Below are 19,630 nucleotides of genomic sequence, written 5' to 3'. Positions count from 1 at the left end.
TCATAAGCGTGACACCGAACCATGGTGTCCGCGGCCATTTTATAAGGGAGGAGCCGGAAGTGGAGGAATGCTGGGAAGGACCGTGAGGGAGGACGGGAAGCATGACGTCAGAGCAAGATGGCGGAGGAAGGGCGGAAGTGCCGTACTGCGGTCAACCGTCAGCTATGGCGGAGGGAGGTCTTTTTTCCTATGAGGAAGCAGAGGGAGAAAGTTAGTACCCCTCCATTCCCTGCCAGCTAACACGTTTTCCAGGTGCGTCAATCCGCCCACGGCCTCCTACTCGCTCGGCGTGTGTGACTATATATATATATATATATATATATATATACTGTATATATATATATATGACTGCAACACTCATAACAGTGACAAAACAATTACATTAACAATCATGTTACGTTATTTTCAAAATGTTTCCTTTTCTTTTTCATTACTTCTTTAACACACTACTTCTCCGCTGCGAAGCTCGGGAATTTTGCTAGTTATATATGAAGAGGATTCTTTTTCTATTTACTCCCTTAAAAGCTTCTTCTTCATTTGACACTGTGATTCTCTTCATGTGCTCTACATAACGACCAACATAAAATAAGGAATACGAAGTTGTGTTAAACTGGCAGGGCCAGCTCAGCATACAAATGAAGACATAAAGGAAAATAAAATTGAACTGGGATCAACTTCAGTGCTTTGTGATATCATGAAGTCTGAAGGAGCTTCTGGTGTCTTCTGTGTCCTTTACATTCGCTCAGATGGGCTCCTCTTTAAAAGTTCACAGTAAGCCATTGTCAGCCATTCTTCCACTGACACGTGTGTGTTATATGTGTGGTGTCGTAAACTCAGACTCATTTCCACCACTGATATTAAAGAAATTGTTTTATAGATCAAATCATTTTATTTTCTATATTTTCATGGTAAAGTTGAACAAATTAGAGGACAGCATTAGAACCCTGAACACTTTAGTTCCACCTGAACACTCCACTGAGTCCACAGTAACAAGTCCACAAGGAAAACACAATAAGATACTTTACTTTAATTATAAATGTAATAATGTTTATACACACAAATACAGTTGAAGTTAGAAGTTTCCATCTACTTCAGGTGAATTCTTTAAAACTCATTTTATAGTCGCACCACTGATTTTATACTAATAAACTATGAACATTTAAGACTTCTACTCTGTGCGTAATTTTTCCCACCAAAATTTCACTTTTTATTGACCAGATCACAATTCCAGTGGGTCATAAGTTTACATACACTTTGTTATTTGTGCCTTTAAATTGCTTGAAAAATTCCAGAAAATTGTGTTAAGCCTTTAGACAATTAGACAATGAGCTTCTGGCCTCATTGGAGCCAACATGTGGATGGATGTTAAGGCCAACCATCAAACTCACTGCCTCCTTACTTGATATGATGGGAAAATCAAAAGATATCAGCCAAGAGCTCAGAAACAAAATAGTAGACATCCACAAATGTGGTTTATCCTGGGGCACAATTTCCAAACTCCTGAAGGTTCCATATTCATCCATACAAATAAAAATACACATGCATAAACACCAGGGTATCAGCCAGCCGTCACACTGCTCAGGAAGGAGATACATTGTGTTTCCTAGAAAAGAACAGATTTTGGCACAAAAAGTGAGAATCAATCCCAGAATAACAGCAGAAGACCTTGTGAAGATGCTGGAGTACACAGGTAGACGAGTCTCGATATCTACAGTAAAACGAGTCTGTCATCGACATCACCTGAAAGGCTGCTTAACATGGAAGAAACCCACTGCTCCAAAGCCACGATCAAAAAGACAAACTGCAGTTTGCAATGACACCGGGGGACAGAGATCTGACCTTCTGTAGAAATGTCCTCTCGTCTGATGAATCAAAAATCCAACTGTTTCGTCAAAATAACCATTGTCATGTTTAGAGGACAAAGGGAGAGGCTGGTAAGCCAAAGAACAACATCACAACTGTCAAGCACTGGGATGTGAGTGTCATGTTGTGGAGGCTGCAGGATAGACTGGCGCACTTCACAAAATAGATGGCATCTTTAGGAAGGACAATGATGGAGATACACTGCAGCAACAACTCAAGAGCTCAGCAAGGAGGAGGAAGCTCAGTCACAAAGCGATATTCAAATGGGCAAAGACCTTCAAAGTTGTAGCAAAATGGCTTAAGGACAACAAGGCCACGGTATTGGAGTGGCCATCACAAAGCCCTGACCTCAATCTGATTGAATTGAAAAACATGTGAGCAAAGAGGTCTATGAACCTGTCCCAGTGACACCAGTCCTGTCTGGAATGGGACGAAAGTCCAGCAACTTATTGTAAGAAGCTTGTCGAAGGCGACACAAAACAATTTTCTCATGTTAAACAATTTAAAGAGAACACAACCAAATATTAAAACAGTGTTAGTGAACTTGTGACCCACTGGAATTGTGAAACGGTCAATAAAAATTGAAATACTCAGAAGTCTGCGGACATTGGAGGAAAAAATTACTTTTGCTCAGCACAGAGTAGATATCTGAAATGACAGACCAAATGTATCATTTGTTAGTACAAAGTATACTGTGTCTCTTTGGAAAATCCTTGGGTACCGCTGGTCTGACTTTGAATGAGGCACATGATCTGCACTGTGAGGGAGAGTCAGTTACGACACTACGGCCATGTGGTGCGATTATCTGAGGGTGACCATCATTGTTGAGGACCCAAGTGGCTGGACCAGGCCAAGGGGGCATACACAAAAACAAACTGGCTGCGGTAGATAACTGGGTGGGTTCCCAAGCTGTTTTGTCATGTTCTGGTTGCAGTAACGTGCGTACCAGTGCATGCCCCCAAACCTGACCTGACTTAGTACATAATCTGTGGAGGATTATAAAGTGCTGTACAGATTTGTTTAAACATACAGTAAGATAAAGCAGTTCTGCACTGATGAACATAAATGGAACCTAACAATATCTGTCATGAACAGAACTGCTGAGCTGTGGCCAACTGACAACACAGGAGAGGAAAACAGAAAGTGAGGTGACGAGAGTTAACAGTTCAGACATGTGTGTGTCAAACTGCTTACTACCAGGAAGAAAGTCTGAGATCCAATGCTGGATTGGACTGGGCAGGCTGAACTCGGTCAGTTTCTTATCATGGAGCTCTGAGAAGTTGGTATCTAAAGCAGAGGTCAAGTCCACAATTGAGACCCTCACATGTGTCTGTGGCTCATCAAAATGTTGGTAAATAAAACTCACTTCATCATCCACACACCGGTGGGCTCCGTACACAAACTTGATAAGCATGTCTTGTTGTTTTATTCATCTGCACTGCATTTGTAATAAGTGTCTAAGAATTTAACATTATAAAACTCCATCTTAACATTCTCCATTCTTCTCTTTTCTTTGTATTTTCAGGTCGTGAAGCTCCAATCTTCACCCTACTGGCTCCTGAACCTCAGAGCAGAGAGGAGTTTTTACAATGTGAGTCTGTCAATTCATGGAGTTTATCATCATTTCACTTTAATATCTCAGGCCAGGCTTATGATATGAAAACATTATGTGAGTGTGGTGGGACTGATAAGCTGAAAGTGATGGGGGTCCTGTGACTGGTGCATTATGGGATATTGTGATTCAGGACAAGGATGCACCAAAGCATAGAAACTCATAGAACTCATAGAAAATAAAAATGAAATCTTGCTGACAACGCCAAGTCCTCCTGTCACTCCAGTCCTACCTCCATTGTTCTTTTTCCTTTGTCTCATTTTTTCATTTCACTTTCTGCTATTTTCCTTTTCTCCTTTCTGTTTCTTTTTTATTTCAGTTATTCCCTTACAATATTGATAAAAAATATTTATTCACACAGCACAAGTCACACAATGAAATTAGCTCAGTGTGCTTCACATAAAAACAAAATGTCCACTCCCATTAATATCTACATATACATTCTCTGTGTGTAAGATGAAGACAAAAGGACTGTTTTATAAAAGAATCCCAGCTTTTCTGTAAAATAAGTTATAGTTGACTAAAGTACTTGGCTATTCTGTTCTCCACAGAGCTGACAATTTGTTTTTGATTCAGAACTTCACATATTGTAAGAATAAAACTACATGAAAATAACAGAAGGAAATATTGGGAGACCTTAGATGTTAAAAGACATCATTGGATGAGAATTGACCCTCTAATGAGAATCTCAGGGGTCTTCAGTCACTCAGTAAAGTCCTCACTTAGCTGTGATATGTCATTGTGTGCCTCACACTGAACGTGGACAAGAGAAGAAAAGGAAAGGAAGAAGGTCACAGAAGAGCAGGTGAAGGTGGAGACTACAAGACCACCTCCAAAGAGCTTCATCTTCTTGTGGCCACAGCAGCTAACATCAAGAAGTTTAAGGTCCATGGGACTGCAGCCAAACTCACTAGATGTCACTACAAATAAAAAATGGACCCCTTATTGAAAAGAAGGACAGTTTAAGAGGTGAAGAACAAACCAAGGCAGACATCAGGAAAGACTAAGGGTGACCACCACGATCAAAGTATAACAGCTTTAGGTAGCACCGTCAATTACTTACTGAATGAAAGGGGGCTTCATGGTAGAAGACCCCACTTCTGAAAGACAGCATTTCAGACTCATCAGCACAACTCCTGATTGGTTCTTGTTAATTGTCTGTGTTGTACTCCGCCCCCAGTCCCATCACACACTCCCAGATTTCCTCACTTGTTTTCTTTTCTTTCCTTTCAGACTTTTGTCTCCTCACACTGGACATCAACACAGCACACAGAGTCCTTCGTCTGACTGATGGGAACAAGAAGGTGACATGTGAGTGGACAGAAGCTGAATATCCTGATCATCCTGACAGATTTGACCGCTGGCCTCAAGTTCTGTGCAGAGAGGCTCTGACTGGGACTCGCTGTTACTGGGAGGTGGAGTGCAGTGGAGGTGACCTGATGATTGGAGTTGCATATAAAGGACTGAGAAGGAAAGGGAGGGGTGTGGAGTGCACCCTGGGATACAACAACAAGTCCTGGTGTTTTCGGTGGTCTCATTCCCAGTACTTTGTGTGTCACAATAACAATCAGACTGTAATCAGTGCCCCCTACAGCCCCAGAATAGGTGTGTATCTGGACTGGCCTGCTGGCTCTCTGTCATTTTATAGCGTCTCACACACAATGACCCTCCTGCACAGGTTCAACACCTCCTTCACTGAGCCCCTCTGTCCAGGGTTTGGGTTTGGTCCTGACTGCAGTGTAACAATCTGCCATCTGACACCATGTGACCACTGACCAGCACCCTCCACCGGTCACTTGATGTCCCCACAAGCTCTGGTCCTCTTTGTGTTTGTAGTTTAAGGTGAAATTAAATTTACACAATGGGTGGGTTTGGACGGCAGCACCTCTGAGATTGAATTTATGGATGAGAATGCGGGGCGAGTGCAATTGTCAGGGTCTCCATTATTATTGAGTCTGAGTAGCCATTCAGGTGTGTGTGTCATAGTGAGGGGTGATGACACCTCAGACCTACAAATACCAGTCTGACCAGTAGGGGTCACTGTTGATTCACAGCCACATGTCCTTCAGTCTGACACCCCAACAACTACTGAGGCCCCCAAGTGTCTCTGAATTTCACCTGTTTAGTACGACAGACATGTGGTTCTGCTGGACCAGCACAACTGAAAGGCGCTATACAGACTCAGTATGGAGAGCTCTTGAATAGTGACTATACCGTGGTGCTTGAAAGTTTGTGAACCCTTTAGAATTTTCTATATTTCTGCATAAATATGACCTAAAACATCATCAGATTTTTACTCAAGTCCTAAAAGTAGATAAAGAGAAACCAGTTAAACAAATGAGACAAAAATATTATACTTGGTCATTTATTTATTGAGGAAAATGATCGAATATTCCATATTTGTGAGGTGGCAAAAGTATGTGAGCCTCATGGATGATCAGTTAGTTTGAAGGTGAAATTTGAGTCAAGTGTTTTCAATCAATGGGATGCCAATCAGGTGTGAGTGGGCAACCTGTGTTATTTAAAGAACTGGATCTGTCAAAGTCTGCTCTTCACAACACATGTTTGTGGAAGTGTATCATGGCACCAACAAAGGAGATTTCTGAGGACCTCACAAAAAGAGTTGTTGATGCTCATCAAGCTGGAAAAGGTTACAAAACCATCTTGAAAGAGTTTGGACTCCACCAATCCACAGTCAGACAGATTGTGTACAAATGGAGGAAATTCAAGACCATTGTTACCCTCCCCAGGAGTGGTCGACCAACAAAGATCAATTCAAGAGCAAGGCACACGTGTAATAGTCGGAGAGGTCACAAAGGACCCCAGGGTAACTTCTAAGCCACTGAAGGCCTCTCTCACATTGGCTAATGTTCATGTTCATGAGTCCACCATCAAGAGAACACTGAACAACAATTGTGTGCATGGCAGGGTTGCAAGGAGAAAGCCACTGCTCCCCAAAAAAAAATTGCTGCTCGTCTGCAGTTTGCTAAAGATCACGTGGACAAACCAGAAGGCTATTGGAAGAATGTTTTGTGGACGGATGAGACCAAAATAGAACTTTTTGGTTTAAATGAAAAGCGTTATGTTTGGAGAAAGGAAAACACTGCATTCCAGCATAAGAACCTTATCCCATCTGTGAAACATGGTGGTGGTAGTATCAGGGTTTGGGCCTGTTCTGCTGCATCTGGGCCAGGACGGCTTGCCTTCATTGATGGAGCAATGAATTCTGAATTATATCGGAGAATTCTAAAGGAAAATGTCAGGACATCTGACCATGAACTGAATCTCAAGAGAAGGTGGGTCATGCAGCAAGACAATGACCCTAAGCACACAAGTCGTTCCACCAAAGAATGGTTAAAGAAGAATAAAGTGAATGTTTTGGGATGGCCGAGTTAGAGTCCTGACCTTAATCCAATTGAAATGTTGTGGAAGGACCTGAAGAGAGCAGTTCATGTGAGGAAACCCACCAACATCCCAGAGTTGAAGCTGTTCTGTACGGAGGAATGGGAGAAAATTCCTCCCAGCCGGTGTGCAGGAATGAGCAAAAGTTACCGGAAATGTTTAGTTGTAGTTATTGGGGGGGTCACATCAGATACTGAAAGCAAAGGTTCACATACTTTTGCCACTCACAAATATGTAATATTCGATCATTTTTCTTAATAAGTAAATGATCAAGTATAATATTTTTGTCTCATTTGTTTAACTGGTTTCTCTTTATCTACTTTTAGGACCTGAGTAAAATCTGATGATGTTTTAGGTCATATTTATGCAGAAATATAGAAAATTCTAAAGGGTTCACAAACTTTCAAGCACCACTGTATGTAGGAGCAGAGAGTGACAGATGGGAGTGGAGTGTTGTCCACTCACCAGTCATTCTGTGCCCCTCCATTGGTCACTCAAAGGGTCCTTCACTTCAGAATGAATTCACTGTGAATGTCTGAAGACGAGGACTCACTGGTCAGTCAGATGTCAGCCATACTGACAGAGTTTGGTGTTTTAGTTGATGTCACATTAAACTTTAAACTGCATCTCCTCTTTGTCCCCAGATTTGTCACTCTTGGTACCCTGAAAGCTCCAACATCTTCACAAAATGAATTCTTGGTCATTTGGCACACACTTGACATGGGTGCACATGTGTGGCTTTGCAGTGGACTGGCACCCCGTCCAGGGTTGGCCCACCTTGTCCACAAGCCTGAAATTGAAAAGCGGATAAGAAAGACAATGAATGGAGAGAAGGGGTTACTGATTGGTCAGTCGCCAAACTACTGCCTCTTGTGGCCACTCTAAATTTTACACAGCAATTTATAGAAAATGGAAATCTAAAAGATAAAAGCAGAAAGCATTCAGTGAACTCCTGAGCAGTGAAACATGAAAGGAGAGAATGAGAAACAATCAGAGAGTCAGACGAATGGAGACTTTAACAGGAGGACTGAGGGGTGGGACTGAAGTGCAGTGGCGCCCTCTAGTGGACACCCGCCATATTATACACATGGGAAAGGTCAGCAGTGAAGGGGGGAGAAAAGAATACAGTGCAGTGTAAAAGAAATAAGAATAAAGTAAAAGCACAAGAGTAAAACACCTGAAATAAAGAACTTTAAATATTATATCTTAAACTAATTAATATTCAAATGAATTAAGAGCAAAATAAGGGTGACACGATCACACAGTCACATGACCTTCAGAGCTGACAGGTGAGCTGACTCTTCTGTAGCCAAACTGCCCCCTCTAGTGGCCACTCTCAATATTAAATGAATGGCAACGCTGAGGGGGAGGAAAGATTTGGGTTTGATCAAATGGAGATTTAGGGGAGATTTCTTAATATTGTCATTACCTTTAAGGACAGTGCAGCTTTGTTAGGTTATGGAAGATTCTCTATGGGAAAAGAACATTTATTTGAATTAATCCTTTTAATAATGGTTATGTATTATCAAAATAGAAATCTAATAATTCTTTACATTTTGTATAATAAACTCCCAATGGTGTTTGGTGAATAAACAATAAGGATGACTGACATTTGTCAAATCTGCTCATCTGTGACCTTCTGACTTGTCGACACCTCTGGTCACATCTCCTGTGTTGTCTGATCTGAAGATATAACACTCCGTATTGATGATCCATTTCTTAGTAGCACTGGAAAAGTCAGAATATGCTTTTTAATTCTCAAGACAATGGGGTGAGTAACAAATAAGATGTTGATTTGGATTGAATATTTGATTTGTAAGTCTAGCAGTGAAATCGATCATTTAGACCTGAGCAGTGCTCTCCATTCCACATCTGAGGTTCTGCGCTCTGTCATGTGTCCCGTGTGCCCCCGTGTGTCTGCTGTGCCCTCGTATGCCCACTCCAGCATGCCCACACACACCACTGAGATGTTCAGTTACTGATAAAGATGGACATCAAATGGTTAATTTGACACTCATGGACACCACAAGAAGTTGAAGTGCACTGAGGACTGAAGAGTTAGAGTAGGTGACTGAGCTAGACTAAGCTTGCTGGTCACCTCAGCCTTTGAACAGCTCGTTCTTCACACCAGTCCCTTTTGTGTTGACTTCTCAGATACTGAATAAGGTTTGTATTGTTGAAAGTGTTAGCAGAGAATCCTCCATCACTGACGGTTTTTTGCACAAATATTACAGTCCGCAAATTTGTTATCTCTTGTAGGAAGACAATAAAACTGTTAGACTGGCGAAGACGTGTTTCTGTATTTTGGTCATGTTTGAATTTTGTCTTGCATACTTTTTATCATTCAAGATCGGATGTTAAGGTCAGCTAATTTGCTTATCATTAGTCAAGTCATTTGGAGTGAAAATTGTCTGATTTTGATTTGTGATCGATTGATCAGATCAGGCCTGTTTTCCACATGTGAGGGAAACGTGGAGAAATTGAACAGACAGCAGCAGAACATGGAAAGACCACACACCGAGTGGCCAGACCATAAATGGCACATCAGTGTGAGGAAGGAACTCCAACCAGTGTGTCGCCACTTTACTTGTACTTATTCATTCAATTTAAAAAGCGGGTAGTGGTTAGGAATTTGGACATTAAACCCTGAAGTTGCAGGTTCAAATTCTGCTACTGACACCATGTGACCTCAAGCAAGTCATGTGATCTGCATGTGCTTCATTTGGAAAAACAAGAGAAATGTAACCTGTAGCTGAGTTTTTCCCAAAAATTACCAGCTCTAACATACAAAATGGGAATCAGCAAAACCCTGACGTGTCGAAATGATTCCACAGACAAAATATCTTTATTTTTAAAATCTTTAATAAAACTTCTAAGTAAAACAGTTCACGCAAAAAATAGAAAAGTGACGTAGCAAAAAAAAAGAAAAGTTCTTGTTAAGAAAAGTTGTGTTCAAAGCTTATAAATCTTGTTTAATTTCCAATCTTTACAAAATCACTTCTAAACATTTCTGATCCTTTTAAGAATGGTCAGAAAGCTGCCTGCCTGTCCCATTTCTATGTTGTCTTTTAAGTCCCTGTGCACTTGGACCTGTTTAAACATCAACTGACTCAATTATCACACTGAATCTCAGTTATAGCAAGAAAGTTCAATCTGTTATTAACTTAAAGGAGGTAAAGACTACAGCATTGTCTATGGCTATGACTGAGGAGACACTAATATAGATTTAACTTAAAGCATTATTTTCTAAGATTGGCTCTTAAGATTGACTACACAGGAGCACAAATTGTTACTTTACTATACCTCAATGTGACAAGTCTAATTTTACTTTTACATTAACTATCCATCCATCCATTATCCAACCCACTATATCCCAACTACAGGGTCACGGGGGACTGCTGGAGCCAATCCCAGCCAACACAGGGTACAAGGAAGGAAGCAAACCCCTGGCAGGGCACACACACACACACACACACACACCAAGCACACACTAGGGACAATTTTAGAATCGCCAATGCACCTAACCTAACCGGCATGTCTTTGGACTGTGGGAGGAAACAGAAGCACCCGGAGGAAACCCACGCAGATACAAAGAGAACATGTAAACACCACGCAGGGAGAACCTAAGAAGCGAACCAGGCAGGCTCAGTTTATTCACAGGTCGCTCCAGTGTGCTGGTTTTGGTCTGCACACAAACTTAGGGCCTAATGAAATTAATTTTATTTTTTTTTCATACATTCCATTTTATTTTATATATATATATATTGTCACGCATGCGTGAGTAGGAGATCGCGGACGGATCTTAAAACACATCGAAGGATGTTCGCCGGCGGGGAATGGCGGGGTACTAACCTTATTTCTTTGTTTTCCAGACCCAAAGACACTCCGCCATAAAGACCTGCCCGCAGTACAACTACTTCCGCCCTCCCTCCGCCATCTTTGATGACGTCATTTCTCCCATCATCCATCACACTCCTTCCCAGCATTCCTGCACTTCCGGCTCCTCCCATATAAAAATGGCCGCAACGCCTAGTATGGCGTCGCGCATGAATTGTGAATTGTTTATGTTTGACCAAACTGCTCTTTTTGTTGAATTCTGGAGTGTCGACAATATAAGGGGCCGGAAAACCCCAAACCTTTTTGTTGTCTCCTGTTAAATCTTTTACATTGGCGTAGTCGGCAGGATCGTTGTCCGAGAAATATGTCGGAAGGACAGGACCTGAATTCAGTGCTACAGGGGATGAGCACCCAAATCACGGCGCTGCAGCAATCACAGGCCGCGACCAACCAGGAGTTGGAATTAACGAGGGCTCAGCTTGCCGAAGCCCGGAGAGCAATAGCAGACCATCCGCGCCATACACCTCCACCCCTGGTACCTATGACGGAGGCCGATGATGTCGAGTCCTACCTCGGAATCTTTGAAAGGACGGCCACCCGGAACGAGTGGCAGCGGTCCGAGTGGGCGTCCATCCTGGCGCCCTACCTGAAGGGACCCGCGCAGCGCGCTTATTACGACCTCTCCGAGGAGGAGGCCGCCAAATACGACGTCCTAAAGAAGGAGATACTGGCACGCTACGGCATAACGCCGGGCCAGCAGGCGGCGGAATGGAGAACCTGGCAGTTCGACCCAGAGAAGCCGGCCCGAGCGCAGGCATTCGAGTTTTGCGGTAAGATCGGGAGGTGGCTATGGCCAGAAGGCCCCCAAGCCAGAAAAGTGGTCGAACAGGTGGCCTGTGAAGGCCTGGTTAACGCCCTGCCTAGTTCTCTCGCCCAGCAGGTCCGGTCCCATCCCTATAAGGAAATGTCAGGTCTCCTGGAGGTCCTGGAACGTCAACTGGTGGTTTACCGAACCGGGGGATCGAAACGATAAGCACGTGGGAACCGACAGGGACGGGTGGCCCACCCCAAGCCCTCTCGATGCGCTGCGGAAGCACCGCAGAAACTCAAAGAGAAGCCGGCCTCCCCACGCTGTTACAAGTGTGGAGAGACCGGTCATCTACTGCCAACTTGCCCCCTCAACACATCATCGGAGCCGATGGACTGCACCTGGGCTACTAGAGAGAGGTACTGTACTCCGTCTCACCCGCTGGCAAGTCCGAATACGGGAGTGGTGTTGTTAAATGGGCACTCAGTGGTGGCTTTGTTCGACTCCGGCAGTAACATTACCATTGTTGCTCGCCGTTTTGTCTTATCGCGACAGTGGCTTACAAAACATTTACAAGTCACCTGTGTGCACGGGGAGACCAGATCATATCGATCCGCCCAGTGTTACGTTACCTGGAAGGGGCAGGTGTCCAATTTGATGGTCGCGGTGTTGCCTGAACCCCCCTATCCGGTAATCTTGGGGCAAGACTGGCCCAAAATTAGCAGCGGTAGGATGAACACCGCTCCCAGAGCCTCCTTGGGTCTAGCCATGAGGGGACGAGGTGCCCTTCCCGCGATTTCCACGCCATGCCCAGGGGCAAGCCAAGATGGCGCAGGCATGTCGGGAGTTGATTCCCGAGCAATACTCTCTGACCCGGAAGTATCCGCCGGGGAAGAGACAAGCCGGGGAACACTTCCACTAAACCCTTCTCCAGATCCACTAAGCAACCTGGATCATCAATTTCGGTCTACGCCTGCGTCTTTTAAAAGAGAACAGTGGAATGATGATTCCCTACAGTTTGACCGGAATGCAGTTGTTCTTCCTGGTAGCACACATGCTGATGGTTCCATGCCACGCGAGCCCTTCTTTGTGTTAGAAAATGATCTGTTGTATCGGGTGGCAACTCACGAGGGTGAGGTGCGGAAACTGTTGTTAGTGCCACGTACCTTCCGGCGGGAGGTGTGTGAACTAGCACACGCTCACCTCTTAGGCGCCCATCTTAGGGCCGAAAAAACATTAGAGAGAGTTAAACTCCGCTTTTATTGGCCTGGGATCAATGAGGAGGTGCGGCGTTTCTGTCAGTCCTGTCCGGAATGTCAGATTCGCCAGATTCCGAGGAGGGACTGCGCTCCTCTCATCCCTATTTCTTTAATAGACGTCCCGTTTGACAGAATAGGAGTCGATTTACTTGGACCCCTGGAACCCTCAAACCGTGGCTACAAATATATATTAGTCATGGTTGATTATGCGACCCGATACCCAGAGGCGGTTCCCCTGCGATCCGCTACTACAAAAAATCGCACGGGAATTGGTTAATTTATTTTCAAGAGTGGGTATCCCCAAAGAAGTCCTCACGGACCAGGGTACGCCATTCACTTCGGATACGTTCAAGGAAGTTGCCAGATTACTCAGGATAAAGCACCTAAAGACGTCTGTCTATCACCCCCAAACAGACGGGTTGGTAGAACGCTTTAATCAGACGCTCAAACAGATGCTGCGTAAGGTAGTCAGCGCCGATGGCAGGAATTGGGTCCAGCTCCTTCCGCTCGTCCTTTTTGCCTACAGGGAGGTACCCCAAGCTTCCGCGGGCTTCTCCCCTTTTGAATTATTGTATGGGCGACAGCCCCGGGGACTTTTGGACATCCTAAAAGAGGGCTGGGAGGCCGAGCCCCTGCCCTCCTCTAATGTGCTCGAGTATGTTGCGCAACTACGTGACAAGCTCGAAAAAATCAAACCAATACTAAAAGACCACGTGACTCGTGCGCAGGCAGCTCATGTCCGGTGCTACAACCGTAACTCAGTCCTCCGAGAGTTCCGTCCGGGGGATCGAGTGATGGTACTCGTTCCCACTTCCCATTCCAAATTGTTAGCTCACTGGCAAGGGCCATACGAGGTTAAGGAGAGAAAAGGGCTGGTCGACTATTTGGTTCTCCAACCTAATCGCCGACCGACCGAGAGGATCTACCACGTCAACTTATTAAAGCCTTGGAAAGACCGGGAAGAGTCTCCCAATGCTACTAGGTCCCTCTCCTTATTCGCTGGCGGGAATGCCCTTAACCCCAGTAAAGAGCTCACCCCCTTACAACGGCAGGAGATTATTAAAACTGTCCACGCCATCCATGAGCCAAAGTATCGATGGTGTTGAACTCCCTGTAATGTACCTGAGCCGGAAACTGCTGGACCGGGAGACCCGGTATGCGGCGGTGGAGAGGGAAGCCCTGGCCATAAAGTGGGCCGTGACTTATCTCCGGTACTACCTGTTGGGTCGCGAGTTCACTCTGGTGACTGACCATGCCGCGTTGCAGTGGATGTCCTTACATAAAGAGTCGAACCCGCGGGTCACCAGGTGGTTTTTGGACTTACAACCTTATAAGTTCACGGTCACTTATTGTGAGGGGTCTGTTATTGATAATTGATTCCACTTCACACGTCACTGTTTGGAGACTTTCATCATCGAGTTTTTGTTGGTTCAGAGTTTAGAATCTTTCTTATGTTTCTGATTTGTCTCTCCCACACTCCACCTTGGTGAGAGGCTGATGATGGATTGAAAATCTATTTGATTTCTTTCTTCATCATAGCATTGCTGATTTTTTTTCTAGGTCATAATTTTTAATAGCTCCTCATTGCTCTCTTTCTGCTCCAACAAAGATTGTGCCATTATCTGAGCTGATGATTTTAACTTGTCCTCCTCTGCACATGAATCGGCGAATGGCCTGGATACAAGAATCAGACCAACAGGTCATTAAAGGCCCGGAACTTCAAGAAAATGCTGCTTATAATTTTTGTTTACACAAAGTCCTGCTCCATTTAATCAAGTGGACATATCTGATCAGAAAAAGAAACCTGTCTTACAACTGCACAGTGGCCAGTGGCGTAGCATAGTGGGGGCAGCGGGGCACCGGCGCACATTTAGGGGGCGGCAAATAATTACTGTATATTTTAGTCTTTTAAATTGAAATACTTAAATAAGGGGGCGGCGGACACACACGCTACACCACTGACTGTGGCAGACCCTACCAAGATCTACCAAGATCCTAGTTTTTCTTAAATTACATTACATATGGGGTTTCAAGGGATTTTTGATTTTTCTGATTAGCCAGATAAGCTCAGCTAGTGGTTGTGGAAAATTGTGGGCCATTTGAGCACTTCTAATACAAGTTTGGTATTAATTGTGTTATTTAGGATGATTCTTTGGATATTAATTTATCCATTTTGTCATTTTTCTTATGTTTAATTTGAAAAGGAATGTTAAGTTTAATGGATAGTTTTTTAACTGGAATGTTCAACTAATCAACACCAATTTAATGTATCATTTGAATTTATAGGCTTTTAGGGAGATGGAAAGATAAATTTGTCAAACTATAACATTAAAGTTGCTAAACATCTATTACCAAAACAGTGGTTAATACACCGAAAACTGAAGAAATGTTAAAAAGTTATGCAATCTCCTTAAAGATTAAAGTTTGTTTTAATTTCAAAAGAGATTTCTGACAAAGGTTCCCGTTGCTCAAGTATCAAATGTTTAAATATGAAAATATAACTGTTTGTTTGACTATCTGAGTATATATGTTCTAATAAATCAAGATATATGCAATTTTAGCATTTGTTTGTTATACAGTCATTATTGTCCAGCAAAGTATGTTGGATTATTGATCATTTTTTGTGTAACTCAAAAGAAAATCTGAGTAAAATAAAAATATTTTTGCTACTACTTATACTAAGTCAAACTCATTTATTTTAGGTAAATTTGAGTAAATTAATACGTTAAGTTTACTCAGTAGTGCAGTAAATTAAATCAACTCAAAAATATTACTTGTAATTTACTGCCTTCTTTTTTTAACACACTACTTTTTTCAGTGTGTTATACAAATAAAATAAGACACACATTTCTTTTCCATACGTGTTCAATAATAATAATAATAACAATCATAGTAATTTGGCAGGAATGAGACAAAGCTCAAGATGGTAATATTTATGAGAAGAGCCCTCACGGCATCAGGGTGAGGAGGTGCCTTGTCTCCCGTTACGTGAGCTCGTCTGCTGCCCCTCACTTACACTGGCACACGTTACACTCGGGAGCAAACACAATGGAGAATACCGACAATGTACACCTTCAGAAGTGGAATAAATCGACTGTACACTGAAGCATTCCATTGTCAAACGTAAAAAATACAAAGGAGAACATTTCAGATAAACGAAGAGTTTTGTTAATTATAAACACTGCAACATAACGATTATATGTGTTGTTACTCTTTTATTTATTCTCACCAAACGTTACATATCTACATGGGAAATGAATATGGGTAATATATTTATACTAGCAAAATACCCGCGCTTCGCAGCGGTGAAATACTGTCTGAATATTTTTATTAATAAAAAAGTAAACATTTTTAGACTGAACGAAAATATGTCAAAAATTAATTGTTAAGGATCTCTCTGTATACCACGTTGTCAGTTCGGCCCTCTGGTTGTAATATGACTAAGCTGTGTGCTGAGCTCACTCTTGAGCATGCAACATACAGTTGGCCATGTGAAAAGCAATCCCGACTCAAATAAATGCCAACCTTTTGTAGTGTTTGTCCCTGAGACTTATTAATTGTCATTGCGAAGCAGAGCCTTACTGGAAATTGAACGCGTTTGAATTGAAATGGGAGATTAGATGGTATAACGGGGATGCGAGGAATAAAAACTGTGTCACCTGAGGCACTGCCAGTAAATATACTTGCTTCAATTAGGTTGTTTTATAGAGATGTGACCTGAAGTCTTGTGCCGTTACAAAGTTTCAAGTGGTTGTAAGTTTCTGCTTCCTTGGCGAAGGTCGTAAACGAAAGAAGACACCGCAGTGACACACAGAAGAGAACCCGTGGATTAAATAAAACCTACACAATAACTGTAACAATCGTAACAAATGAACAATAAAATAGAAGAGAACCCGTGAATTAAATAAAAAGGTTGCTTCGTTGGTGAAGCAAGGAAAAAGCACTTTCTTATATGTCGTTCGTTTTTAAAACAGTGCAGAAGCTGAGAAGCTGCTTCCTTGGCAAGCTCGTAAACGAAAGAAGACACCGCAGTGAACACAGAAGAGAACCCGTGGATTAAATAAAACCTACACAATAACTATAAAAATCGTAATAAATGAACAATGAAACAGCGGAGAACCCGTGGATTAAATAAAAAGGCTGCTTCGTTGGCGAAGCAAGGAAAAAGGACTTTCTTATATATCGTTCGTTTATAAAACAGTGCAGAAGCTCTGAAAAAGCTGCTTCCTTCGCAAAGTAAGGAAACGACTGAAGAGACGGCGGTGACGCGTAAGTGTTCGGCAAGGCAGCTGAAGCGCTGCATTATGGGATCTGTAGTTTATTGTGTTACCAGTGCTTCATATCCCCGGGCCATTAATAACAATAATACAGTATATAAAATGATCTCGGGCGGATATAATTACACGCGGGCCGGATGTTGCCTGCGGCCTTGAGTTTGACACATATGGAGTAAATAGAACTTGAAAAGATATATTTTTTCGTACATCGAGCCCGCGTGCTATTGTGGTTTTGCTTGCATGCCTCAATAAGTCATCCTCCCCTCGCTCTTACTTTTTTACCGTTCATCTAATGAATACACTGAGATGGCTTTACCAAAACAATCATTGATGGTGAATAAAGTATCCATTATTCGAGTATGTAGATCGGGTATATATATATACATATATATATACCCGCATCGCACTAGAAGTAGTGTGTTAAAAAGCTAGAAAAGAAAAGGGAACATTTTAAAAATAACGTAACATGACTGTCAATATACAGTATTTGTTTTGTGAGTGTTACTGAGTGTTGCTGTCATCAAGGATTTGATTATCATTATTTCTTTCAATCAGGTTCGTATTTGTAGGATGTGTTGTGTTCAAGTTACATTCCGTGTTTGTCAATCGTTGTAAAGATGACAGGTTTCATTCATCGATTCGTTTCTTACTGCATCAATAAACAGCTCGTCTTCTTCTTTATCTGAGACCTGACACACTGCATGCACGGGTTTTTTTACACTGTCTTCCTTTAGCGGGACATTGACTTTTTCCACCGTGTGCTTTGTTTCCACAGTAGCTGCATTTATGAATATGCTTATCAGACGCTTCATATTTTTTGCTGCCTTTTCAATTGTGTAATTCGGTTTTGTTCAGCGCTTTTGGAACTGTTGCTTTTATCTGTGCACTGCGCCAGTTCACGTGAGCCACTCGGTGTACATGCATCGAAGGTTCCCAGCTGTGCTGGTGCCATCTCGTGCTATGTCCATGGCTGTATTTAATGTTACCTTAGTCCTGGCACTTAAAACTTTCTCTCGCAGTTTCGCTGAGTTTGTGTCAAACACCACCCTGACCATCTCATCTTCCTCTCCATAAGCACAGTCCTTCACCCGTGAATATTTACCCGTGGCAGTTTGCTATTGGATTGCCGCTGACGGACGGCCTTATATGGGCAGGCACTAAATTACAAACGCCAGCGGCAGCCTGTCTATGAACTTAATTTAAAGTGTAGGTTTACATCGTGCTTTGGTTCCGAAGTAGCAGAACTCATGAATATGGTTGTATATGTCACTCGCTCGCTTCTTATTGTTTCGCTGCCTTCTCAATTATATAATGCATGTTTTCTTCAGCGCTTTTTTGAGGCTCTTCCTGGTTTTCTATGTACTGCGTGATTACGTGGAGGCGTGATGATGTCACACGAAACTCCCCCACGGCGTTGAAGCTCATCTCCATTACAGTAAATGGAGAAAAACAGCTTCCAGTTATGACCATTACGCGTAGAATTTCAATATAAAACCTGCCCAACTTTTGTAAGGAAGCTGTAAGGAATGAACCTGCCAAATTTCAGCCTTCCACCCACACGGGAAGTTGGAGAATTAGTGATGAGTGAGTGAGTGAGTGAGTGAGTGAGGGCTTTGCCTTTTATTAGTATAGATTCTGATTAAAATACACTGTCAAAATATATTAATGAGCAAACTGAGACACATTGGCCTTTTATCACAAAGCGTGTGCGCTGTCATTTAGGACACAATGCATTATTAACGTCACGCACTCTCCACTCACGCGATGTCACGAAAAAAAAAGAAACAGCGCAGTCCATGAAAATTCACAGCCTCCTTGATTTCTGACCTAATTATTAGTTGTCAATATCATATAAATAAAGTCATTTTAAGAAGATGACAAGTCTGCTATAGTCAGTTCAATAAATGCTCCGTTTAAAATGTTTGCATATACAGAATATAAAACAGAATCTCAATGAAGCGGGACTCGTGAGTAGTAACGAATAATATGTGACACTGAGAAATTATAATTTATAACTAGCAAAATACCCGAGCTTGGCAGCGGAGAAGTAGTGTGTTAAAGAAGTAATGAAAAAGAAAAGGAAACATTTTAATAATAACGTAACATGATTGACATTGTCATGAGTGTTGCTGTTATATGTATGCCTGCCTAAATAAGTCACCCTCGCTTTGCTCTTACTTTTTTACCGTTCATTTAATCATGGCTAGTGGCGGAAAAATTATAAAATGGAAGGAGGATTACACTGAGTATGGCTTTACCAAAACAATTATTGATGGCGAATCGATTATTCATAAAGCTTGAATTGGTGATCTGTTTTTCTGTTGTGGCAGAATTAAGTGCTTTCTCGCACCCTTGTACCCTCAGACCACACGTCAGACACCAGATAAAATCCAATTATTATTTATTATAATAATAAAGTGCACAAAGCACGCTCCTCTCCACAATTCTCAATAAACAATCACTAATAACCAATCCTCTACTCCCAGACGCTTAACCACCCTGCCTCCCAACTCAGCTCATTGTCTGGGAGTTCCCATGATCCTTTTATACTCCCTGACCCGGTGGTGTTCAT

General features: G+C 42.5%; 1 protein-coding gene across 1 annotated transcript in view; it reads left to right on the top strand.

The window, feature by feature from the left end:
* The window catches only part of LOC120529017 (tripartite motif-containing protein 16-like), a 31,298-nt gene extending 25,592 nt beyond the window's left edge, over positions 1 to 5,706 (top strand). Inside the window, exons 6-7 of the mRNA XM_039753078.1 lie at positions 3,389 to 3,454; positions 4,709 to 5,706. Of these exons, the coding sequence (XP_039609012.1) occupies positions 3,389 to 3,454; positions 4,709 to 5,250 (608 nt within the window). The 3' untranslated portion in view covers positions 5,251 to 5,706. The remainder of the gene's footprint in view (positions 1 to 3,388; positions 3,455 to 4,708) is intronic.
* The last annotated feature ends 13,924 nt before the right edge of the window (positions 5,707 to 19,630 follow it).

Source organism: Polypterus senegalus, chromosome 4 (genome assembly GCF_016835505.1).
Source record: "Polypterus senegalus isolate Bchr_013 chromosome 4, ASM1683550v1, whole genome shotgun sequence".
NCBI lineage: Eukaryota > Metazoa > Chordata > Cladistia > Polypteriformes > Polypteridae > Polypterus > Polypterus senegalus.
This window is presented reverse-complemented; position numbering and strand designations above follow the sequence as displayed.